This window comes from Ooceraea biroi, chromosome 7, assembly GCF_003672135.1.
Source record: "Ooceraea biroi isolate clonal line C1 chromosome 7, Obir_v5.4, whole genome shotgun sequence".
Classification (NCBI taxonomy): Eukaryota; Metazoa; Arthropoda; class Insecta; order Hymenoptera; family Formicidae; genus Ooceraea; species Ooceraea biroi.
Genome location: NC_039512.1, coordinates 14,572,855 through 14,599,494, shown reverse-complemented (window position 1 = coordinate 14,599,494; position 26,640 = coordinate 14,572,855). Strand labels below are relative to the sequence as shown.

Below are 26,640 nucleotides of genomic sequence, written 5' to 3'. Positions count from 1 at the left end.
ATCTGGAGAATAAATTAATATATTTTTAATGGATATATGATAGGTACTGATTTCGCAATATCCCGGATCATCGTATGGCAACTCTTAATCACCCCTAAATCATAAACGAGCTCGTAGATCAACCTTGCTTACGGGGGTGGAGGAGCAAGTCTTTGTACCGCGGCTGTGTGTTTGCGCTCGCCTAGGATCTTTAAGTTTATATACAACGCCAGGCAAAATCCTATCACAGAGGTCCTCAAGCTTTCATATTTTCATCCCACATTATCTCAAGCTGATTGATATCGTAGGTACACATTTCGTTACTACAAAAAATGAAATGGCGGAAAGAGTCATCCAATTTGTTCAAAAGCTCCCATCTTTATGTCTCCCATGGAAATTTAAATCACGAGCTGAGTAATTTTCCGGTAATTTGCATAATTATTCAACATGACAAATCTCAAGTCTTGAGAACCCCTGCTCTATTGCTTTAAATAATATCCGCAATCAACGAACACTGGGGTATCGACTATTAAAATTAAATAAAACGGACATCCTTCCCACTATTTACATTAAATACACACGTATGCATTCGTACTCTTGCTCTCTGTTTCTCTTTTTCTCCCTTATCTATCTCTCTTTTTTTTTTCTTTTATATCTCAAAGATAGACGACACTTGCCGAGTCGGCAAGCGAGTCCGCGTTTATTGCACATATTTCCATTCTTTTCTCTGAAAGGAGATACAATGGACGAAATCAAACGCACTCGATCTACAATGGTCACGCATGCATTCGATATGTCAAACTGATATAAGTCTTATTGGCCCGTGTCGATAATGCGATCATTAGATCCTTGAATTTCTCTAGACTCAGAGAGTTTCAAGATTATCTTGTTACCGCGATGTAACTTGCGCGTCACCACTAACGAGTCAATTCTTAGATCTCTTTAAAATCTACATCGATTTACATCTTCTCGTCTTTGAATTTTCTTAAATTTGTACCCTCAGGAACCTTGGAGTCATCAAGAATCTAGATGCATTCACCGGCGGACGTGAGAATGTCTATAAGTACGCGAGGATATCCATCAACTTATCGACTTCAGTCAAAGCGGGCGTGTCCTGGTAGAAACGGGAACAAGAATGTTACCGCGATTGGCCCACTCGCACGATTCTTCAACCAGGAAAGTCAGCGGTCCGCTTTTCGCGTTTCAGCCTTTGCTCTTTTCTAATGGTCACTTTGTCGTAACTGAAAGTCTTAATGAATGGGGGAACCCGAACGCGAAAACACGCACGTCGCCACTATCAACCGCGTCCCTTTAATCCGGCTCTACCCTCGGCGTCTACCCTCGCTTGTTCACTACGTCGTAGAGGGCGACGTGCAAGCCGAAGAGATGGGTGACGTCGGCGACGTCGGAGTCACTGGCCTACGTTCGGACGCCGCGCTAGTTCGATTGTTCCCCAGCAGACTGTCGATAGAGAAGGGATTTAGCCTCTTCCTCTCCTCTCTGCCTTTCACTGAGAGATCAATGCTGCCACTCTGGACTTCCTCCTCGCTGGCGGCCTGTCTGATTAGGTTCCTGGCACTATTACCGGTCGGTTGGCGACCCGTCCCGACTCCCACCAGCTCGCGTCGCCGCTCCAACAGGCTTAAGCCCCAGTGATGAATACCTGGTTGATGATTCAGATGCTCCATTGGCGATGGATGGTTCGGCTGATGGTTCTTCCGGAGTTCGTTTCCTGTCTCGTTCGCGCTGCTACTCCGTGCCGGATAACATTCACCGTCCACGGAACCATCAGCTGCGGAGTCCACCCGCTCGCTCCCGCTCTCGCTACAGGAATCCAGTCCGCCGACCACGTCGATCTCCTCGTTAGCATCGTTACCGGACGCAATGTTGTTGCCCTCGCTGTTCAAACCGAGTTGACCGAACGAGTTGCTCAGCGGACCACTAGCGGAGCCGCGTCCCGACGCCGCTTCGCTGCGAGACTCCCATTCGGCACGCAGCGTCGACAAGTCCACTGTTATGCCCTGAAATTGACGAATCAAGGAATGTTTTAATATCTTGTGCAAGTACTATTTGCTGACTATTATATTACTTTGATACAATAATTCCGATTAATAGAATCAACGATCATCTTTGAAGGAAGTTCTATTTTAATACGTAATTACGTGGATATTTAAAAATTTTTGAATTATCAGTTATGTTTGAGTTTTCAACTTACTTTGGCGGCAAGCTTTCGCTGTTGCCTCTCGAGCGCCTTCAATAACTTCTTCTGTCGCCTCTCCCGCTCTTTCCGTCTCAATTCTTCAGGTGGAATCGGTTCGCCGCTGCAACTTTGAGGGTGAGCATTATGCGCCGGCCTGCCGGGGCCTTTTTTCGTGTGTTCCTTCTTCCGCCACTTTGCTCTTCGATTTTGGAACCACACCTGAGATAGCAATAGAGAAAAAATTAAAAAATTAAGTAATTATCGGAATTTTTATTTAAAAAACAATCAGTGTTAAAAATACATTATTTTCATCAATGTTGAATTACACTTCCTTTTTATTAAAAGAAATTAACTCAATCATCTATTAGTATCAATTGACGATGAGACCTTAATAATTTACCACAGATCTTCAATTATTATAACAGGTGCCCGTCGCGTCATGTAAATTTCAAGATCCTCCCTATACATTCTCCTTTCCATCCCTTCGTACGACGTGAAATTTCCTCGTGAGCTACTTAAATCACAGCGCCGCCGTCGCGGCGCTATCAGAAGCGACACAAAGGGCGGATGCATTAAGTTCCGAAATTACAGGAAGACTGCTGTCTCAGGACGAAGGACCAACGACCCTCCCGGGTGTCCTGATTCATTGAGGACGACAACCCTTTGCTCGCGTGAACGCTCGTGGCATGAACAACGATTTAGGGCTAGCGTGAGCCACAGCGCGACCAGGGGGTAGCGAGGGCATTCGAGCGGGGGTTGAAGAGGTGGCGAGAGGGTGAGATGAAGACATTAGTTGTACGGCCCGGCCGGCGAGTGGCGCTGAACTCACGCGAACCGAAGATCAATAGATCCCCTCGGCTCCCTGAAACACCGTCCTTACGTCACGTAGCTTTACGACTTTCTTCGACTTTGGGACACACTTTACGAAGCCCCCCAAGCGAAAACGCTAAGCGTCCCTCGTTGTTTCGGAGTTTCCGTTACTTGCGATTAAATTCTAGGCGGTTGTAATTAATTCGATTATTTTAGCGGCTCTATTAGAATTGCTTATTTAATTATCTTGTTTTTTTTTTATTTTTACTTTCATTGTTGCTAAATTCAATCACGTAACCATGTAAGGATGAAGTAATTTTCAGTATATTTTCTAAATAAACAATGTTGCCGTGCTTTACGTTAATGTCTCAAAGACAATTGTCAATTACGCTCTTTATTGTTCACCAGCGCGGTTTGAAATCTTATCCGCGAACCTTACAAGACACCCCGTGGTTTCGAGCTGGGCACAGCTGTAACGCATTACATTAATGCAATGCGTGGGAAACGTGAGTCGAGCATTAGCTCGGCTATTCGTCAGGAATTATCGACGACCGATAGCAGTTAACAAGCTGTTTCACCCGATTACGTATGAGAGCTGGCCGTGTTCTGACCAACTAAATAACAGTTTTTCTCTCGTCGGGCCGCGGCATGCAAGCGCATGGAGAAGGTGCAGCTTACAATGTAAGAGAACGACTGGGTTAACATGCATAAAGCGTATCTTTATGGCAGCAAAAACTTGAAGAAATGACGTCGCGCCGATAACCGTAATCACCATATGAGGCCTGTCGGGATGATAATGCATTCTAATGTAATTACGTTTCCGCCAATTAATAAACGATGTTTTCTGCCGCGCCGATAACAGCACATGGAAGAGGAACGGCTGCTTGGACGATTAAAAGATTTCATACCGTAATTAACCCTTCACCTTGTAGTCTTCTTCTTTTTAAAGTAATGGAGAGTTTAGATAGTCGTATTTTATGTAGGATACGTCTCTCGGAAACACCGCTCACATGCTCTCAATCGCAAACTCTGTTGAACCCCGCGTGTCGATCGCCACCGAGACGCAATACCATAAGGATAATTAATCAACATTGCATAATGTCGTAATTACAAAAATATGTCAAAGTGCATCGTGAAATTTGAATCGCGTCTTGATATTGGCAGTTCAAGCCGGAGCGGGCTTCTCTTAATTGCGATAAGCGTGCGATTTCATTATTACGTTGCAACTGCAACGCGAGATAGGAACTGTACGTGTGCGATACGTGCGAGATCGGCATGCATCCTGTTTCTTTTGGGGCGGGTAAGAATCTCGGTATTCTCAGATACCCGGATTCTTTAAATTTCTCTCGATCCTGCACGAAAGATCGGATTTTGCTGAGCGGACAGACAAGCGAGATGGCAGAGACGATAACCCGGCCGAGTGGTGACACAATGTGACACGATGTCACACAGCCGGTGCGTCCTTTCGGAGGGACTCCCCCGCGGCAGGGAATAGCTCCCAGATTAGATAACATCGATCACCACGTACGATAACCCCCGTGAACGTATGTGCTGCTGCAAGCATCTTCTCGAAATATCACAACAGCCAGATGAGCGACCGCCAATCGATGTTATCGACTTGGAGTCGAATTTAAATATGCTGTTGCGAATATTAATAGGAAAAGTATTTTGCTTGTTCATTTACAACCTTCCATCTTATAATTCAAACGTAATTTGTTTTTTTTTAATTAACTTTAATTAACTTTTGCGTAATTTTCAATGATTGTTGTTATTTAGCGTTAGAACATTTATATAAAGTTTGCTCGAAAAGTGCGCAAACGAATTAATTCGAATTTTGTTTATTCGTTTGTCGTTTAACGCGCCAACTCTTGAGAACTCACTCTTTAAAGTTGACCCGATTCCGCGATATATCACACCGATTTATTCCACGATGGCAGTCATCAAAGATCGATAAGCCGATAGGTACGAATTTAAAGTGACTTCAGGATCGAGTTTTCGAGGGTCGACACACGCCGGGGATTGGTTGGTTGGTTCCACGCTCGGACCTTTGCCCCCTTGCTCCGTCTCCAGAGGGTAGTTAGTCCATCTGGTCCGTTACCTTCGAGATCTGCTGGAGGGTGCGAAATTGACGCAACTTTATCCACTCAGCGATCATCCATTTAAATAACACCGACGTCGATAAGACGCTATTGCTTCTTAATTATGTTTTTGCGAGGTTAAATTTGTCATCCCTTTTTCATTAATGCATCTTGATACGCCGAAAAATTTAACTTTTTAATACTAATAAGTGTATGGATCGAATAAACAACTGATTTATCTTAATGATGTAAGGGACAAAAAATTGTAGCGTTCAAATTTGTTCGTCTCATAATGATCCATTGCAGCAATGTGGATGCGAGTCATTAAGGTTTCTCAACATCATTAAGTTTAGATCTACGTGATCACATGGTCAGTCTCCTTCCAGTGTTCGGACAGCTCGCACCCACATTCGACGAATGCCGAATCTTTCGACAGAACCACGAAGGGTGGGCTCTCAATTTCACGGGCGAGCGGACATACGGACACGTGTATTTATGCGCTTAGACACGGGCGTTAGGCCCCGTAAATAGCGCATGTATCCCCTTTCCCTTCTCCTATACGCCGATGCACTTTCCCATTTCCTATCTCCACACCCCTTCGGTCTCATCTTCTTTCGCATTATCCTCTCCAATATTGCGCGATTTAATTCGCGATGTCATTTTTGTCCTGTTCCTTTGTTGCGCCATTATCAAAACAGCACTCTGCATTATCGTATCATTGACATCAATAAAAAAGAAGACAGAAACTCACCGCCACGCGGCTCTCTTTCAGTTCGAGTCTCACAGCCAGAGCTTCTCGCATAAAGACATCGGGATAATGACTCGACATGAAGGCCCGCTCCAGTTCCTCCAACTGCCAGCTGTTGAAGTTGGTCCGGCTTCTTCGCCTCTTGTTGCCGCCCTCATCCGACTCGCCGTCACAGCCTGAAACGAAAGAGACACGCACGCTTAGAAGAAACCAAATCAACCTGCATAGACTCGTCTTATCTGTAAAGTGCCAAAGGTTCAATCCTCGAGATCGAAGGAAACAGTGGAAGAGAAGACTCGATGTCGCGAGACTGGAAAAATCAAAGCTCACAAATCCAGGAGCCGGTTTCAGGAAGATCGGCGGTCTCACGAGGGGAAAGGGAGTCGATGCCTTAAAGATCAAAGATCCAGGGGTCCGACACGCCTAAGCGCGGGACGAGCCGAGCACTTGAGAATAAACGACAACGGCGACACAGCCGAACACCCGCAATTACTTAATCGGCGCGGGCCATTGTTGATGCGCGACCGGCACCGCGTAAGTGCACGTCTCTCACAAGCGAAAACAAATGCAGTAGTTACGCTAACCGCCGAGCAATAATGCGGCCCGTTGTTGTAACAGCCGACGCGCGCGTTCCGATAATGAAGTTAACCATGTAGCGAAGTGTGCACTCCTCTTCAATCTTCTCCTCCGATCGAGCAGCTGCGCGGACGCTCGCGCTTTCGTGCTCGCCACTTTGCCGATGTAAATCGATGAGTTCGCGCGCGCACGCACGCACCGCTTTACAAGTCAAGTCGATCCGCTCCTTTTGTTCGTCGTGGTGTCAAGCCGAGCGTGACGCGAGTAACAGGAGATAGCGGCAATCATCATTGTTATACGTAATCTAACGACATAATTTCTAACCCGGGCCTCGGTACCTATGTAATTCCGGAATCGCTCTTATCTAGGAGAATCGGAGGAAGGGGAGAAAATTTCTCTGGGATAGATTCCGAAGATGAAATGATTTTCAAGAGCACGTTCCTGTGCACGTGCACACACGCGAATTGATACTCATCCGGCTCGAGACTCTAATCTCTCAATTACATTGGTTCTCTTGATATTCAAGTCGAGTGCTCGAGTCTTCGAACGGTCTCTCTTGTTAGTCCTACTTGGGATTGTTAATTATAACCGCGATACGTTTATAATATTCTTAAACTCGATTCTCGGTGTTCACCGGCGGAACACATTTTTTAATGAGAATAACTTCATCGTTGCTTATTAATATTAATTATTGAAAAAAGATTCTGATCACGTGAGCAATAATTATGTTGCTTCTTTTTAACGTTAAGTTTGATCGGTGGTGCGCTGCATCCGGGTGACGAAACGTTATAATTTGCGACAGCCTATCTCGCGTGTGATCGATATCGATATCGAATTAAGTACTGTATACTTTCAACGTGAATTATTATGTTCGTGCGACACGAAAATGGAGGGCAACGTCGATGGCGGACGATCGCGAATTTATCTTAATTTCGCGCCATTTGTAAAGCACAGCGTAAGGTAAATATCTTGCCAAGCGTCGAGTGAATTTGCTCCTTATAGACTTTTAAACGTGTAATTCAAACGTGTAAAATTATTACGTTGATGGAAAAATCTATGTAAGATTAAAACGCTAATCGGATAATGGCAAATTTTGAAATTGCAAAAAAAGTACGAAATATAAAACGACGGAATCAATGAGGAAAAATAACGTGTAACGCATTATCGAAAAATGAGTGATTTTTTTATCTTAACTGCTGGAAAGAAGCATTCGACGATACCACCACCGATATTGCGCAAAATCCCTCTGGCATTGATTAAAATGGCGTCGGTTCGAGCCGACGTCCGAAGAGCAATAACCGCGAGTGATTCGCGGCGGCGAAAGCCCGTACCGAAAATCACTTCTCATCTTATCTGGGCATGCGCGAGATAAGGCGCACGCCGAGCCGGCATCGACGTCTCGACATATTGAATAAACATAGAATTCCAATATAGAATTCCAGTGATTTTACGAGGACAATCCGCTACCCCGAACGATATCTCGGGCGGGGATCGGCGATTCCATGCTGCGCGCATGCATGCTAATAGCCGGAATTGAATAAAAGATCGAGAATTATGATTGACCGTGCAATATCAGAACCCTCCGGTTATCTCGATCGCGCGGAACGAAACGAGATAAAAACGCTTGATCGCGGTCGTGTCCGTCGCGAGAATCGGTTCTTGAAATAACTTTGCTTCGCAGGGAAATCGGGGGCTGTCAGAACGGCGGACGTAATCGAAGTGACAAGAATGTCGAAACCGAATGCAACTTAAAGATGGAGACTCGATACGTCAGCAAATTTGTAATAAATGAAAAATTCAATATAAACGCAATTTGTGTTATTATAATAATTTCAGGAAATTATCTCCCTGCAAACGTCCCGTTTGCGTAAATCTAGAAGTGCCTCGACGAGTTGAAGATACTCTGAGATGTGTTCAATTAAAAGAGAAAAGTTATTCCGATCAGCTCTGCAAGAACAAACCAATCAAGATTTACCGATGGCAGGTAGATACTGTTTGCGGATCGGCTCGAGATCATCGTTGAGGTGGCCGAAGGCAGTGAAAAATCGCGGGGTTGGGCATTAATCAGCGTAATTAGATGCTATTTATCCGCGGGCGGACTCGCTCGCTCCGCTCCGCGTCTCGCGCTCATTATTGATAATCTATAATCCGTAATAAGCGCCCTGGCGCAGTGGCAGGTTGAAGGATCGTCGCGAACGATAATACCTTTATCGTGTCAATACCGGCCAATCACCGGCGCTCACTTGCACCAAATTTTATAATGGAATAAGCGGCGGCAATTAATAATACCGGACAACCGCGCGGCGAAGATACGGCGCGGGGAAGGGACAATTTTCGCGATTAAATTGATACGTGCACTGGATTCCGATGCCTGACGAGGCCAAGTGCGTTCGCATATCGACAACATGCTCCTCAGTTTGCTTTGCGATCGCTTGGAAAACTTGTAAAATGGATGTGTAATGGATGTATGTAACTTGTACAAGATACATTCTCTCTCGAGTAAAAGAAGATAATTCGACCGCGCGCAGAGAGGTTCCACATTGCCGAGTTGAAGCGTGTCGCGACCGTATCATGAAATTAGTCGGCTCATTATCATCATGTCAGGTTCATTATGCACCGAGTGTGTTACGGCGGGAGACGGCCGCTTCCCTCGTTAGAAGGAAATGCAATTCCGCTGCGAGGCGAGTAACGTAACGAAAATAGATTAAGACGATAGATCCGCGATCAAACCGGACGTGAAAATTGTTTAACTCGTTCCCTCATAAATTATTTAGCGCGCCGCCCGCTACATCTATCAAGTTTGATAGCTATGCCTGATAATAACCCCCCCGTACCTAGACTAGTCGCGACTCCGTTCTGCCTCGAGTGCGCGTAAACACATTTCAACTTAATATCGCGTGAATATCAAACGCGCAAGAAAACGTGCGAGTTATCCGATGATTTTCGGGGCGGGGTCAATTTGCGGCGAGCATGACCAAAAATTGCACAATCTCTGAATTAATTCTGCCGCAGATTGCGATTACATGCGATTACTCATACACGATTACGCTATCGAATATAAACATTTCGTAAAAGTTACGACAATAACAGACAGCATAATCTTCTCTGGCAGCGCTCCTCTGTAAAGCTTTCTTGTATCATTTTATGGGAACGCGAATTTGTAACGCGACTTTGCGAGCCGCTGTGCATGCAGTAACGATAAAAACATTTCGCGTTGCCGTTGCGTTTTTCCGCGGTTTTCTTCTCGCAAAAATGTTCACCGTGTCTGGAATTTAGGCCAGATTACGACCTCGCATGTTCTCCCTCTGTCCTTCTCGAAACTCCTGTCCTTCCTTTTTCGATTATTTCAAAATCCGGTTTTAATTACATTATCATATCGCGAGCAAATCGAGTTTCGTCAATTTCCCCGAGTCGCTGAAAGATTGGATTCAATTAGCGTTGTCGCGAGTTCTTATGCAGAGCAACGTTATACACGCTCGTTATTTAATATCTTTCGCTATGATAGAACAGTCTCTCATTACCAATTGCGATAAATACGTTAACGACGGGTTCGAGCTGTGACCGGCGTTTCGTAAAATAACATGTACTTCCTGAAACATGACTCTTGTCTCCGATTCTGATGATAATGATCCAATTAGCGGTCGTTTGCTCGGGCGTTCCACTCTGATTGCGGCGGGGTCTAGCCGTTCTTTTACGTCGAATGACGCGAGCTTGCCGCTTTTTAAAATGCATCTTTAATACTCGGCTAAGGAGCTAATAAGGCGTTTAACGACGTACAACACCGGCGATTTATGCCGTGTGTAATTAAGCTGATGATTCAAATTGAAACGGGGCATTATGGGACCATCATTTAGGCATTAAATAGCGACACATCGTCAATCAGACTAGCGTGTACATCGTGGGTTTCTATGCGCGCGTCCGTTTGATACATCCTACAAATTACCGTAATGATAATCATCCAGGTCCACCTTTCGCAACGCGAAGCGCTTTCGCGGCGTAGGATTGAAAAATTTTCTTCGTCGAGGACGACCAGCGCCGATCGATAGTGGAGAGCGTCGCCATCCGGGTCGACAAAGGTTTTGCGCGAAATACTGGACCGTCGGTGCCGCAATCAATTACTGGCAAACGAGGCGTTTTTATAGATGATTGCACGTCGGTGTGCGCGATCGCTCACGGCTGTGTGCGTTTAATACGCGTTGACGTGGCACGTTTTTAGCGCGGTGTAATCGCATGATGATACGTTACTGGCCTCTAACGACGCACGCGACCCTTCGTGGCAATTCTCCTTTATGCGAACGTCTTACTCGCCGGGAAAACGACCGAGGGAAATGCATGGAGAAAGATGAGAGAGAGAAGACAGAGAGGAGTGCATGCGTGTACGTGCAAATAGAGCTTCTCTTTCTCTCTGTCGAGCGCGGAGAACGATAATCCTCTTCCGGCAGAGTTTAGTCGGAGCGATGATTAAGCAGCGAGAATAAATCGAGCAATAATAACATGTTTTATTTGCGAGGCAAGCTTTAGTAGTTATAACTATGTCTTCCTCTTTGTGAGGCAGGCTTAACAATCTGTAAATTGAATCTGCTCTTCCAAAGGACCGAACGGAATTCTGGAGAACAGAGTTACGCGCGAAATTAATTATTCGATCATCGCCGCGAGGGATGCACTACCGTGAGAGGATTGAGATCTCCGGGATGGTTTCCCAAGGACGAGCACCTGAGCATCCTTCTCCTCGTCTTCCACGATTCTCTCCGACCTCGCAGGAACTCGTAGGGCACGCAGGCAGGCAGGCAAGCAAACTAGCAGGGAGAGACGAGCGAACTCGTCAGCATGGAAGCAAAATGCAGGACGGCGTACAGCCCGAAGGCGTTTAATAAGCCTCGCCTTACCTTACCTTACATGCACACGCGTATGCACCGTCCGAAATAACGTGCAATTAAATTGAAATTATAGCCGGGCTGTCCCGGGAAACACTTTTGCGTATTATGTGCCATTGCCGTCTGGTGTCGGCGCAAATAGTCGACGATGCACTCGCGTGAGTTACGTGAGTTACGCATGAATGCGGCATCATTTACGATAATTGTCACATTACGGATTTTCTCATAATATAATCAAATAAAACGTCATTCTTATTTTGCGCATTCGGTTGTTTATTATTATTATTATGGCTGCTTTTTGGCAAAAATGTCGTTTGACGCCTCACAACGCAAATTACGTAACGCAAACACACAGTCGTCCTCGTTCTACGCGACGTTTACGCGACGAGTGCAATTTAGAAGTGAATTCGAGTTTCGTAATCGCTGGCCTGGTGAGCGTCGCCGGACCGCTTCCAGGACGCAAGCCCCCATTTAGAGGGTAGTCTCTTGTTAAGTGAGAGCCAACGACGTCATTAGCGTTAGGAACGACATCCTGGCACCCAAGAGACCGTCGCCTCCTACCTGGCAAGCAACACCAGTTTCCAGGTGAGCAACAGCAAGCCGACTACCCATTTCTGAGGTCAGCCGAAATCCACATCCACATTTCATGCTTTTAAGGACTGATTAATCTTCCCACTATGCTGTGAAACTACGAAATGCTTATTCATTTGTTGTATTGCTTCTAAATTCTCGTTTAGAGTCTTCCCATAAATTTACCCAAGTTTGTTAATTGAATGAGAAAGTGCGCTCAAAATCAAACTCGTTGTTCTAAAATAATGCTCAGTTGGCCTTGGTTGGCGTGAAAAGTGTTTACCACAAGTACACACTTGGCTGTTAGCGCAGGAAATTACTCAACTTGTAAATCCATTTTCTCTCTGTCGTTATAAATTATTCGTCAAATGTATTCACGATCTCTCGAGGCATTAATATAGACTTAATGATGCCAGCAACGCAGCGTTTTAGCAGCCTCAGAGTCCGCTGGATCGCCCGAGCTTCAAGACCGATCAGTCGTTTTAATCCTCCGAGATCGCGGGAGGGTTGAGGGAATGATACCGGGAAAAGGGGGTTAATAAAGTAATTTAGTCTGGCGCGCGAAAGAGAGTGTGATAAAGGACAGCGAGGCAGGAGAGAAAGAGAGAAGGAGAGAGAACAAGATTATTAAGCTGTAAGGCGTTAACTGGCATAAGGCGTCGGTAGGTGGATACGTTGCTTGCGTGCCAGACTGACTGCATTTGCATCTAGACGCCATCAATCCTCCTGACGCCCGGTTACATTCCCCTCCGAGTACCCTTTCCCCACTCGCCAAGCGGAGTAGGGAAAGAAGATTTCGACTCGCTCCAAGAACGACCGCTGGCATCATACCTGGCTCGCGACGTGCGAAACGAAGACCCACGGAATTCTCGAAACGCGAAAAGGAGGCCTCTGAACGAAATAGTTTCGAGCAGTTGTTCTCCGAGTTTTATTCCTGTTCACCCGCTTGTCGTCTACCCAACCGCTACTTGGATATTGTTTTGTGAGCAAGATCGATAATAACAGCGGGGCGAGTACGATCAAGAACCACTACAGTTCTACAGGGTTCACGTTGAGACGTGTAACGCCTCGATGTGTGCTGTAACGAAGGCGAAATCGTTTGAATTTGCCTGGAAGGTGATTTGATTTAACGCAGGTGGAGCGTTCGGTTCATTAAGAGATGCTGCAGTTACGTTTATATTAATGCTCGCAAAGACTGGAGATATTAAGGCTCGTTTGTGTCTACGAGAAGTTTGTCGGGTTCACGCGGTGATTGCGCAACGTGGACGGTGCGGACCGAATTAATTAGGCAAAATGATATCTTTGCCGGTTGATATGATTGCGCGTTTATCAAATTAAAAGAAAATCGTTCCTCGGCATCAGTGACAGTTTCGTGTTAACGGATATTGGTAGCCGCTAGTTTCATAACTCGGAGAGATGAAACTTTGAGAGATGGATTCAAGTTATTCGAGCCCTTCGAGAGCCCTTGCGTGCAACGTAATACTGTACCGTTATTATCAAGTTCAGTTATTTAACTTTGTGGATTCCGTAGAGTGCATTGTAAGAGAGCTAGCTTTTTAACAAATTGAAAGGAGTCCGAGGAGTTTTCCGCTACGACGCGAACCTGAATTTTTAAGCAAACATTTATAGGAGAGGCCCGTCATATCTCTCGGATTACCGCAAGTCGCACGTACCCGCTTGATTATAACCCGATACGATTACATACGTATTAATACCGCTGCAAGTCTCAGATGTTAAATTTAGTTCGCAATATATGCAAATGATCGTCTTGATTACGCGATGACCAAAGTGAGAATCTAATTAAGATGAGACGGCAGCCGGCGGGCGAGCCCGAAAAGGATTTACCGCTAAATATGAGCTTCGGGAAGCTGCAGCAGTTATGTAACACACGTATTTAATTACACGCGTGATCGACGTGCGATAAATGCACGAATAAATTAAGATAGACAACGTCCTCGTGACGATGCTTGATGGTTTATCCATTTTTGCTTCTTTGCGTCAACGAGCAGCACGTTGGATCCTCTTCGAGATTACATCGTTTCGAAGGATCACGCTCGCTCTGACTCGTTGCGTTCTCAGAGTCACGCGTTCGCCAGATCGTTCCGATCTTTCAGATATTTTGCATCGTCGTATGTTCACGGTTTATCTACAGGATTACGAACCGCGAAACCGGTATCATCAATACCGAGACCGAGACACAATGTAGTCTCGGTCGACAAATCCGCGGCATGATCGAGGAACTCGTCGACTGGGATCAGCATGGCAGAACGCGAACACGAACAACAGAACAAAGAGGCGGCGGTGTTTGGAAGAACGCGCAAGGCTGTCGAACGAGCTATGGGCTGCGTAAAAGATCCTCGCATAATACGGGTAGCTGGCATATCGGTCGGCCGATAAGGAAGCTTTCTGATACGATCTACAACCCAAGCCGGTTAATTATATATTAATACCTTCGCGTGCGATCCCTGACCGCATACAACCGGCGTCGAGAAGCTGGAGGGCTGGTTACCTCGCTGGATAGCTTGGTGAGAAGGGACGATCGGAACTATCGTTCCAAGGGCCTGCACAGGTTCCAACAGGCCTCGAAGCACGATTGGTTTCATGCTATCAGCTCCTCCAACGTAATGTTGGATTTACAAATACTCGCATTCGATATTTCAATGAAAACAATGTGAGTTTATGTAAAGGTTTGACAAACAGGCTTGGGACACTGAGAAGAAAAATGTTTATCGTTGCAATTTGCGGATAATTCGATGAAATTTATGCGAGCGGTTCCAATAATAAATTCGATTCGGCACGATCGTGCGAGATTTTCCAAGGTGTCAAAAAACTTGGAATTGGGAGAGGGCTAACGGTACCGAACGCACGCTTGCGTATACGTGTGCCGACAAGCGGGAAATATATGGCTGTGCGGCTCGCGTATCTCTTAATTTCCGGTAAATACTGGGAATTTAACCAGCCGGTAATAAATACCCGCATTTAAATCCCACGCGTCCACACGAGTCCTGAACTTGTTTCTGCGACGCGCGAGGTAATTGAGAGTTTATGTGTTTATTTCGCAGCGGCTTCTCCTTTTTATTGGCGCCCCCCAGCCTGCCAACTTAATTACCCGTCGTGTTTATTTAACGTGTCAATTAGAAAAATTATACAGCAGCGAAAAAATACTGCGTCGCTGGCTCTACGGCGATTCTTCAAAACTGAAATTGCCTCGAATCGTGTTGAGAGCTTTGATTTACGCAAGAGCGGCTCTCTTGCGTCTTGTTTCTCGTTTCATCTTTCAAAATCTAAATATTTCACTTTAAAATCCTAATTAGTTGTTTCCTGGCAATTATCCAATCTCCGGCATCCACTATTTTATATCGAAAACCAGCCGAGGAAAACTGCCCATCCAGAATAACGACTGCAGAGAAATTGCAGAAAGAGAATATCAAAGCACGTTGCACGTATTCGTTATATTTGATTACCGCGATCCACGAATAAATGATTAACGCGAGCAGTGCACTTCATTCGGCGACCTACCCCAATTGTTAACGTAATACGAACAGCGAGTGTATACGTGGAAGGTCAATAACGTACAATATAATTCCGCGTGTGCATTAAGGGCGTTCTCGCACGGCCGATTGCGTCTGGCTTAAAAAGGAGAAATTGCGTGCCGGACTTGGCGCTGGCTTACACCACCCTAACCACTAACCACGGATTGTTACCCCATGGCGTGTCATTTGCCGGGCGCGATATTATTACATCCCCGCCGTCGCGTGAGATCTCGAGCGGCGCATACGAGTCGATTGTTTTAAACGACCAGTCGCCACCGTTCATTATCAGTCGCGGATGATAAAAGTCATCGGCCATTTTACATACGCGGACGAACCCACGATTCTAATTACATAATACTCATTTGTTTACGTCAAATTGCCTGATGTTTCTTGTGTAACTTGACGCCTCGTGTCGCAACTCTCTAAAGGTATCTGCTTGGCAGAATCGTCGTATATTTTTAGAATTAAACAAGCTTCGAAATTTTTTTGAGAATTAAAATAATCCGGATTATCCTAGAAATGGGTTCTTTCTCTAAATAAATTTACTTAATTTTTTATATCACCGATACACGCCGAAAATGTCAGTTCGCGATTCTCGCGGCGCGATAGATCCGCTTAACGATCTTCGATTATCACTTATGACATATCGAAGGCCGCTATTAATTCCGCCCGGCGGTCGGTAGCCAGTAATAGAATGTAGCGAGCTGCTGAAAATGTTAATTTTCGCCAAGTGCACGCGGAGCGCGCGCTCATAAAAACGCAGATTTATCACAGGCCGTCGATTAATCGAATGCAAACGGCAGCCCTGCGGTTGTATTATCCGACGCAGACGTAGGCGTGCCTCGCACGATAAATTTACGAATCCGACGAAGGATATTTTTTACGCTGCTCCACTTGCTTGTTTCCCTAATTGAGAACGGAAATTCTCGGGTCCGTCGACTACCAAATTCGGGAATTATTATAATCGCAATGCTGGAAGCATACCACGCGGCGGTTCGTTATGCACGCAATCGGGTATATTTTGCAAAACTCCCGAGTTAAGGAGCGACAATCTTGTAGAATGCTTCTGTAACGCGGTAAGTTTCCGATAACTGCCCCGCTGCACGTCATATTGCGGAACTATATTTATCAAATCAATTGATACGTAATAAATATCGCGGCTGAAAATAAATTCTCGATATCTCTTTTTCAAGAAGCCATTTTCCCCCGGTATAACAGCTTTCTAATCCAACCAAGTTCTGCATTGCCATTTTGACGCCACTAACTTATTCAAGAAACATTAAACGGTCGATGTGTGTAAGCGAATTTGTGGCGCATTGTGCTGTTTAGCTATCGTTCTCCACCGTGGCGTTTCGCTTCACAAATCATCCGACCGTTTATGCTCTCCGCGCGAAGACACTAAGGGCCGCGTAGCATCTCGGGAGGGATTAATTCCAAAGAAGGACGAGATCACCAAAGGGTAGGGGGAGGCATTGCGACTCCTCCATACAACGGACTAAAGTGCTAATTTATTTGAAATAATTTCTGTAATAATATCGTCGGCGCGCCGCGTCCGTCGACGTTCATTCATTTTTGTCGTGGCGGGTCGCGCGATGAAAAATTCGCGCTCGCTGATAAACGCTCGTCTTCGCTCGTAATTATACGCGATCTTAGGAACGTCATAATTCACGACGGATCGTCTTAGACTTAGATGCCGCAACGTTTCAGAAATTCGAGGATATTGCAATCGGCATCCTCTTTGGGGATTTTCTGGTCACGATTTTCTTGAACTTGATTTTCTTGGAATTTTAAAAGAATCTTATCCAAGGTTAATTCTTTTTCAATTTCACCCATTTTTCTAAACTTAAATAAAGGATTAACAGAGCTCGGTGTCTCCTAAATAAAAATCGCATCAGACAGCGTTTCGCCAGACGAGAGATCGCATTAAGACAAGCCCCCGACGGGGACAGGGGGAGAAAGGGGCGAGACGAGGGGTTGCAACGTCGCGAAATTGGCCAAGTAACTCAGAAAGTAATAAAAGGAAGATTGTTATCGTCAAAGACAATTAGCGGGGCATATAAATATGACGTATTTATAGTCTGTCAGCCGTATCTTCCCACTATATGAATCCGCTCTACCTCACCGCACCCCACCTATTCCCCATCATAATTCAAACTATTTAATTAATGTTTCTCTTCCTTCTCCCTCTCTCTCTCCCTCTTTCTCTCTTTCTCTGTCTTTCTGCTCGCAGAAAAAACTAACGATAAGGAATCTTGCAGACGCGGCACTTCGTATGAGCCTGGCTAGTTAGCTCATGGTCACGTGATCCTTTGTGGTCGGTATATCGACGATATCAAAGAGATTCCGAGAAGCAGAAAAATCACAAGATTCTAGGTGTATGCGTGTATATGTGGGCACATAATTCTGACGAATTTTCCACGAAATAACGAAGTGCTGCACTTTCTGCAACTCAAATTTCTCCAAAGATCGATAGACAATATTAATTTGAAAATCTGTAGCCGCGCACAGCTACACCTGCAGCACTTTAATTCTCATGGTACGACGAGGCAAGATAGAATGGGGATGCGCGGGCGTTTTTATAAAAAGAACCTAGGCCACGGAAGGAGGAACTTGATGAGGCAGCTAGCGCGATTCTCCGATACTCCGGTGAGGTGGCCACTGGTCGAAAGACGAGGACGATTCAATTTGCCGGTCGCGCCGCGTTGCACCGCGCGAGTATTTTCTGAGAGGCCCGTGGCGATATTCACGACACGCAAGGCACGCTCGAAAATTAGCTCGTGACCGAGCGCTGGTAGCGCGGGCCGCAGCAAGGGTCCGTGGAAGCGGTAAGGGTGAGACCGGAGAAGCGCAGGAACGGAGAAAGAAAGAGAGAAAGAAAGAAAGAAAGAAAGAAAGAAAGAAAGGAGTTTTGAAAAGGGACTAACGACCGGCAGTTAACGGCGGCTCTGAAATTGCCGGTTGCCGGCGCATCTTCCACGGCCGACCCAGGCCAGGAGAATTATTAAACTGTAGTTTAGTTTAAATTAAGTTATTACCCGGAGCCGCGCGCGTTTTGCCTGCCTGTTTTCTCCGCAGCCGCGCGCGGAACCCGCGCGAGCTTTTCTCCTCCTGCGTCCTCGGCGCTTTACTGCGAATCTTCGGGAACTCGGGATGACGAGGAGTCTCCTAGAGATGTTCGTAGCTTGGAGCGCACCTTCGACGATATCCTTGGCGATGCGTAAATCCTCCGACAGTTTTTACAAAAATTTCTCTCGCGACTCTCGGAGTACTGAGGGGTACCTCGGCCACGGGACAATCGACTTCTAATTGAGATTACGTTCTCACGTTATTGACGACGCGAGAATCACGCTATTACCGCGCGATTAATGAGCAGTCGCGCTAATGACACGCGCGTTTGTCATCCGGCAAAATCTTTCAGGCTACTCACACTTTGCGCATTGCACAAGAGCGGTGCAGGGGGGGAGGGGGTGCATGTGGCCCGGAACTTGAAATTATCGCATTAACAAACACACGACACGATGACACGCGCGATGCAATTTTACGGGTCCGATTAAATTTATTATTATGACCGGGCGTCTTTATAACGCGACGCGCGCGTTCGAGCATCACGAAACTGACAATAATGACAGTGACAAATACCCGGCGCAAAAGCGGATTGCGGTTTGATAGCGGCCGTACGAGTGACACAGTATATCCTTATGGGTATCATCGCATTACACGTAGCAGTTAACATTTTTTGTAATCGCACGTTAGCGTCCCGAATAAAATCCTGTCGTTATTGCAATAATAATTGCAACACCATCAACGGCGGTTTATGGAGGGTCAGTGTTAAGATTTGTATTACACTTACGAGTCAGTACCTCGTGGATTACACCGCCATTTCTCCGCTCCTAAGGGAGGGTGGAGAGAGGAGAAGAGCGATACTCGCGAGAAACCGCGGTAAATCCAGATGATTTCGCGCTAACGTGCTACCTTTAAATTTCCTCGTCCTTCAGCCAATTAAGCTTTCTCTCTTCTCTCTCTCTCTCCCTCTCTCTATCGGAGACCAGTCGTTTTTTTTTGTCAACTTGCCCTAATGCCTCCTCTTCTTCGGTCTAATCGTAAAATAATGACAGGATGCTGCGATAACGTGACCACTTACCAAAGAAACCCGACTCGTTTGATCTCACCTGCACCACCTCCTCTGCACCACCTAGTGCGCTGCGTTTCTTTCGGAGACGGACACTGTTATTTTGTTTCTCATAATCGGGGGAGTAGCTCACGATCCTCGAGAGAGTCCTCCGGGTCCTCTGTCTTTAAATAATTCCTTCTTCCGAAAGAAAAGACGGTTTCGTTGAGCCGATTTGATCGACCGACTCGAAAAAATAATTTCCTTGGGGAATTGACTCTCGTTTCTACTGTTCGAATCACAGTTAGACTCGATTCGAAACAGTTTAACGAATACATATGCATAAGCGAGATGTGTGAGAGAACAAAAAGAAAGAGAGAGGAAGAGAGAGAGAAATAATGAATAAACAGTACATGCGAATGAAATCCGACGAGAGATACACTTGTACGAGTCACGTCTTGCGGAATGAAATTCGTGCAGGATCGCAAAACAATTTGCAGAAGCATTGACGATACAATAATACACTGCCGGGATGCAAGTTCCTGCGATGATACCTCGAGCAGGTTGGTGCGAGAAGCGACACGTCTTAATCTAGCCTCCTTGTCTGAATCTTAATTCACGACGACGAGATTGCGCGGCATGGTAGCTTTGTGAGGTGGAAGCCGCCGCGAGCGCCGACGGGACGCAATTTTGCGGCGACGCTAAGCGCTGGCTTAACGATCGCGCTAATGCTGAAAAAGTTTAACGATCGTATAAAGGCACACGCACGCGAGTCCGCGGCGAGTATTCCGCGCGGCCTAGCTAATTATGTAAACGAGAGCTTCGCGATGCGAGTGAGGGAGATACGAAAAGGTGGGAAATCGCGGTCTCAACTAGCGTCTCGTCGGACGATGTCGATTGGGATAAAATCGTAACGCCTCGCAAACGTGTAATCAAGACTAAGGCTAATTAATAAACGTTGATCCATCGGATATGACGCATTTGCTTGTGCACTTGCAAAGCCGTGCGATTCTTTGGTGGACGTCTAATGATGTTCCCTGTGGCAGGAAAATTACGCGAAAAAAAAAGCGAGATCATCGGGCGGATCTCTGATGCTTGACATGTCAAAGGAAGGCATTGAACGCAGAAATAAACTTGGCTCACGACACCAAGCCACAAAGGACCTTCGCCGGATGACGTTCGATCAGACTCGCAATTACGCGTGCCGGCGTTGCTAATAAAACTATTTATTATGACGGAGGATGGGAGCTTTCATAAATCCTGAAATAACCGGCGGGTCGATTTGATACACACTCGCGTGCTCGACCGACGTTCATGAACGAAATGCCTCTCCTCGTCGTAGAAATTATTATGCAGTTATAACGAATCCAACTACTGCATATCTTTGCGGAACCGATGAACCGCCAAGCATTACCTAACGTAACGTTATAAAAGAACCGTCAAATTATTGGAAAGGGAACAACCTGGAAATAAGTAGATCTTTTCTGTCTCGAATGAACAAAACTGTAATTTGTTTCTGAATATAAATCACTGTGCAAACTACTGACAAGTATTTCTTTCGTTTTATTCATGAATGTAAGATTTATTCGCGTTTTCTCTTAGCAAAAATTTAATTAACCTCACACAGCACACAATGAAAAGTAATATTCATGGGAATTGGATAATTATAAATTTTCAATATTACTCTCATTTTAACTCTTATTTAACAAGGTGCGAGAAATTGAAATTTCTGTTTAGTAAAAAATTTAGAATTTACACAAATTTGCGATAACGCGCGATAAATTCATGGCAGCTGAAACAATCGGAAACCAAAGGCAAGCGAATTAAGTGGCGCTCCCTTCGAGGCATAAACAAGTGTTAGGGACGTGAATGGGATCACGTAAAAAACAGATTTCTACCCTCGGCAACGCGGACGTTTTCGTAGGAAACACGATTTTAGACGGGCGACCGTCAGCAGGGGCGGGAAAAGGGGATAGGGGCTAACGTCGTAAGCGATCCCAGGGGCTCGTCAGGAACGATCTTATGATTGACCGTGTTACGCCACTCCCTGAAGACCGTTTTTCAAAAGCTATCGCGGAAACGCTGCCGTCACGAGCGACCGCATTCAACACACAATCACAAAAAAAAACGCTATATTGTCATCAATTCTTCGAAATGAAATTTTAATCTATCCAAATCTTAATTAAAAATCTGTCACAACTACATCTAAAGAATACATCTAGAGAAACAGCAAAGAATATTACGTTTCTCTTTGATTATTCTGTGCAGATTAAACATTGTTTCATTTCAGAAGAGTTTACAAGAATCTTAAGAACTGTAACATAATAATTTTACACAGATTGCAGAAATTCGGAGAACAAATTTAGTTTATTATAATATTAATCTTTTACTACACGATGCTATTAAACTATTAAATTATTTATCTACTGACCCTTCTTCTCATCATCCTCGTCTCCGTGATCTGCCGCATGATGCAAGTGATGCACGGTGGAATGATGTCCGGTGATCGCCGGTACGAGAGAGTGATTGCTCAGCGACGGATGCGGATGATGCGGATGATGATGACTGAGGAACCTGACCGCCGCGGCAGCGGCTTGATGCTGAGCCTGCATGCTCTGCTGGACCTGGCTCTGCACCTGTCCCAGAACCGGATGATGCGGCGGCCATCCTGTCAAATGGAACGGAAACACAGGCGTCGTCCTTTGGAACAACCTGGTTGGAGCCAGCAGGGATCCTCCGGAGGCGCTAGATCCGCTGCCGGGAGGCAACGGAAACGACAGACCACCTCCAGGCTCCAGGACCATCTTCGATACCAACTCGCCGGCGTTTTATCTCTCCCTCGGAGAGCGATCAGTCCACTCGCATCAATCCCCGGGATCAGCGCGAAGCCCGATCACCAGGGAAGGAGAAAATCTCCTGATCACTGGTACACTGAGATCATCTGTCCGTCAAGGATGCAAGGGATCGAAAGATAACTGACTAATTGTGAGAAGCTGTCTCTCCGGTCAACGTGCCTTTACATCTTCTGTTCTGGAGCACGGTCACTGAGCAACATAATCCATAGATCACTGTTTATGAATCCCGCTCGCGAAGAACATTAAGACTGCGAAAATTGTGACTCGCTGTTTCACGAACGAATCTTTAAATCTTTCATTTTAGATGTAAGTTACATTTAAATTAAGATCTTCAGCTCAGTCAGAGATAATATTGCTTTTTGATGTCGATATTTTACATATCTCTGATAGTTTTTGAGGTTTTCAGAATCGATCCCGTGATACCTAATGTTTAAAACAACGCTTCACCTGTCTTGTAAATTTTACTGCAACAAGTAAGAAAATTTCCTGTCAAGCAAGCGATCAGCACAAGTCCGCCAGCCGTCGGTCAATCTCAAGGCGTTGTTCTCTTGCAGTCTTCTGAACAATCTTTCTGTATAAATTCAATTAATATCACGAATTAAACTACGTGCATGTTGATCAGATATCTATGTTTTACAACTCCAACTGTCACTTTCACTGTCCATGTGTAAAATCTGTTTTGCACTTGCTAAATTGTCGATTGCAGCTTCACAACTTTTAACGATAACAACGTCTTTCCAAAAGTCCATCATAATCTCTAATCTGAAATCACGAAGAGTCCCGTGACGTCGACAGGGGTGATTTTTCACGATGTCTATAGTTCTGATAACGATTATGAACAATCAGTCAATGGAATTCGCGACACTTGCTTGGCTGGGGTCACATCACCAGGAACTTCCGGGTCCTCGCATCCTTCGGATTAGTGCGCGTGACAAGCGAGTCTCCGGGATTTCCTTAGTAGCAAGGACCTGCTGGTATCAGGACCACTACGGCATGAGCCAACGGCACAATACTATCTGCCCGAGACTCGAGTCAACGACTCCCCTCTGTTCAAGAAACTGAAACTGGTTTCAGAACCCGCCCAGAGGCTCGCGATTGGACGAGCAGTCGACGGGCTTGTGGATAATATGGAATGTGCAGCCAATGGAGGCGCGAGAATTACGCGGACGACTACGCCCACCAGACGATTTTTTCGTCCTGGAATTGAATTGACGCTTGGTCGCACTGCTTGGTGGGGGCGAATCAATTGGTGGCTACCCCGAAACAGGCCGCAAGATGGCTCCTCCCTTCCTACAGCCGTTGCGAGACACCCTTGCCGATCTCATCGGCCGAAACACTTGAATTCGATCCAAGTTAGATTCGTTGTAATGGACAGGCGAAGTACATATCAATAAATTGTGCGGTTGTTAATTACACAGCATTGTTGTTTCGTTGATAAATCGTTCGTCTTTTTTTTTATGAAAACTTTCAAAGTGGAAATTTAAATTTTTGCCTCGCAAACGTAATGATTCCGGGACTTTATTCATCCAATTCAAAAATCACGTTTAATATCGCAATGAGACATAGTTGTAACACATGGTTGCAAACAGCGTCAAATGCACAGCATATTGGATTTGAATAAGAAATTTTAATTATGCAAAAAGATTTTTCGCTCTCTTAATGACCGCGTATCTCGCAAACATCTTTCAGCAAATGTGGAAATTAAAGGAATCTTAAACCCAAGCGGTTGATAATCTCTCTTTCTTTCTGATAATCATATTCCCATATGGCATATTTGATTAATAAGATTAGTAAAATAGGAGACCCTCTTCAGACAAATAGAAAGAGAAAGAGAGGAGACGAGTTTGCGAGGAAGAGACAGCCCCCATGATCACCATCGCACCACCACCACTCCTGTGTCAATCCCCTCCTCGAGCTCCTTCCACCCCTCCAGCCCCCGAGGGCGCGATCCTCTTTTAATAAAAGGAGCTCGGAGGCGTTAAGTAATTACATCTATTCTCTGCTGGGGAGGAAATTACCTGCGCCGCGTCGGTGTGGGAAAAATTGGGAAATTAAAATTAACCCCCACCAGCTGAGTCGTGCGCTTGCTCGCTTGCTCTGCCCTCTTTCTCGGATTGCGCGCTGGGCCGGAACACTTCGTTCTCGAATTTAGGAGGAGCCGGCGGCCATTACCGCTTACGTAATCTTTTTTTGCACAGTGGCGGCGGCAGCTTGTTAGCAAAGTTATTTAGCACGCGATTCGCTCGCTCGTCGACGAGAGCTGAGAAGCCAGCACACATCTATCATTTCTGGTTATTGTTGCCAGAATAACTGGACAATACACACACACATGTTTCAACTACAATATTATATCTGACAACAATGAATAAATTTACGTAGAATCTACATTTGCTTATAAAATACGTTCTCAAAATGTCTGTTTGTATCAATACTTTGAATCTTTATTATGCGAATAATTGAATTATTTATCAAGCACTTCTTGACTAACGATGAAAAACCGCGAGTTCGTCGTCTTGCCGAGAAAAAAAGAGAGGGACTGAAAGGGGTGAAGTGGAGCCATGAAAAATGGATCGGGTACGATATCTCACGTTTAGGTGCATCCCGGTGAAGGAACCAGAACACGCGCGGGCCATACATCAAATACCCGGAGGCTTCGAGCTCGCGCGCGCACCCACCGTGCTTTAATATAAAACTTAAATAACGACACAGGAAGGGAGCGCCATGACGAAAATGGCGAATAATCTTATGAATAAGTTCTTCTTCGCTTAGTTCAGCTACGAATACCAAAGCCGCATGGGAATCTGCGCCATTAAGTCTCGTTCTCAAGACTAGCTTGTCGAAGCGACGAATAAATTTACATCAAGGGTGGTTCAGGGAAACGAAAATTAGATAATTAGGAAATTTATCAAAAAATATGCATTTTTATTTTGATGATTTCTTTGATTATCGCGAAGTAAATCTCCTTGCGTGAAACAAATAAGATGTCTTGGCAAATTTCTCGTTTTCTCCATAACAAATCATCATGACGGACACATGCCTCGTACTTTATCATTGATAAAGAGAGAGAGAGAGAGAGAGAGTAAGACAGCTCTTCTTTAATCAAGGTCAAATTCTCATTTGGCACGTCCTCGCTCGCGCCATCAAATATAATCACCAGAAGCGCACCATCTTCTTTTTTCCCTCCTCTGCTTTGGTTCTCTCCTCTCCCCGTGCTCTACAGAACTCTTCTTCCCTTCGTCCCTCAGATTCGTTCTCGCTCTCTCGAATTGAATCTCCGGGAGAGAAGAGAGGGCGAGAAGACGAAGGAGAAGGTTGCCTTGGCAACGACAGAGGGTTTCTCGGTGTGGTTGCCGAGGCAACCTGTAACCAGCGACCCCTAAATATGCGCCAGAAACCGGAGAGAAGAGAGGAGGGATTGGACAGAAGTGAGAAAGAGAGACATTTAATATCGAGTTAAATAAAATCCCTCGCGAGAAGAAATAACGACAGGAATTAAATCGGGGCAAAGAGTAAAGTAGGATTACATGCTTGATAATGTGCAATTCTTGTACTTTGCATTTCTGATAACGCGACAGATACTATCCAATTGTTGTAAATTGAATATGCATGCAACATTATTTTGCTATATTAAAATAGTATATAAAAACGATGACATAGTAATAATGACGTTATAATCGTTGATTTGCCAAAATATTTAAAGAGTTGAGTCCCAAAGCATTTTACTTGGAAGACGACGCGCGCAATTACGTAAAAGTCGGCTTTTGCCGGAAATTAGAGTGACGTTCGTCTCGGGAGACCGAGCGTACATAATGCGGACGCGGAAAGGACGAGCGAAGAGGAAACCGGTGAGTTCCTAATTTACACAGCCGCCGCATCCTCGAAGCCCTTTCCGGCCAGACGAAACTTTGCCGACGATTAAAACGCTTTAGTAATTAACTGGTCTCCTCACCTTCCGCGACTAGCAGTTACCACCGCCACGCCAAGAGCACCCCGAAACTCCGTCTTCTTCTTTCTTTCCACCCCGCCCTGTTTGCATTGTTTAACCCTCTGCCGCAGGAGCTCGTAGTGAACAACTGCCGGCGGTAAATTGTATGTAAAAATGAGGGAAAAGGGTTGAGTAAGGTATCGCCGAAGCGATCAGCTAAATGAAAATATATCAGCATTATCATCAATCTACCAGCGATTTGATACACCTATCAATTGAAGAAGAACATTCAACTATCTTTAAACACAATTTCATTGAGTGTCATCTCATTCTTCTTGCAAGATGTTACATAGTTTATCGCTTAGAATGGTGTTAAATATAGAT

At 45.3% G+C, this 26,640-nt stretch overlaps 1 protein-coding gene across 1 annotated transcript; it reads right to left on the bottom strand.

Annotated features, from left to right (window-relative positions):
• LOC105287622 (homeobox protein unc-4) lies at positions 1-23,353 on the bottom strand. The gene is made up of 4 exons (XM_011353267.3): positions 21,908-23,353; positions 5,819-5,991; positions 2,195-2,398; positions 1-2,000 (listed from the first exon to the last, which is right to left on the bottom strand). Exons 1-4 carry the CDS (start codon positions 22,278-22,280, stop codon positions 1,332-1,334), a joined length of 1,419 nt encoding a protein of 472 aa, XP_011351569.1. The 5' UTR covers positions 22,281-23,353; the 3' UTR covers positions 1-1,331.
• Positions 23,354-26,640: the final 3,287 nt, after the last annotated feature.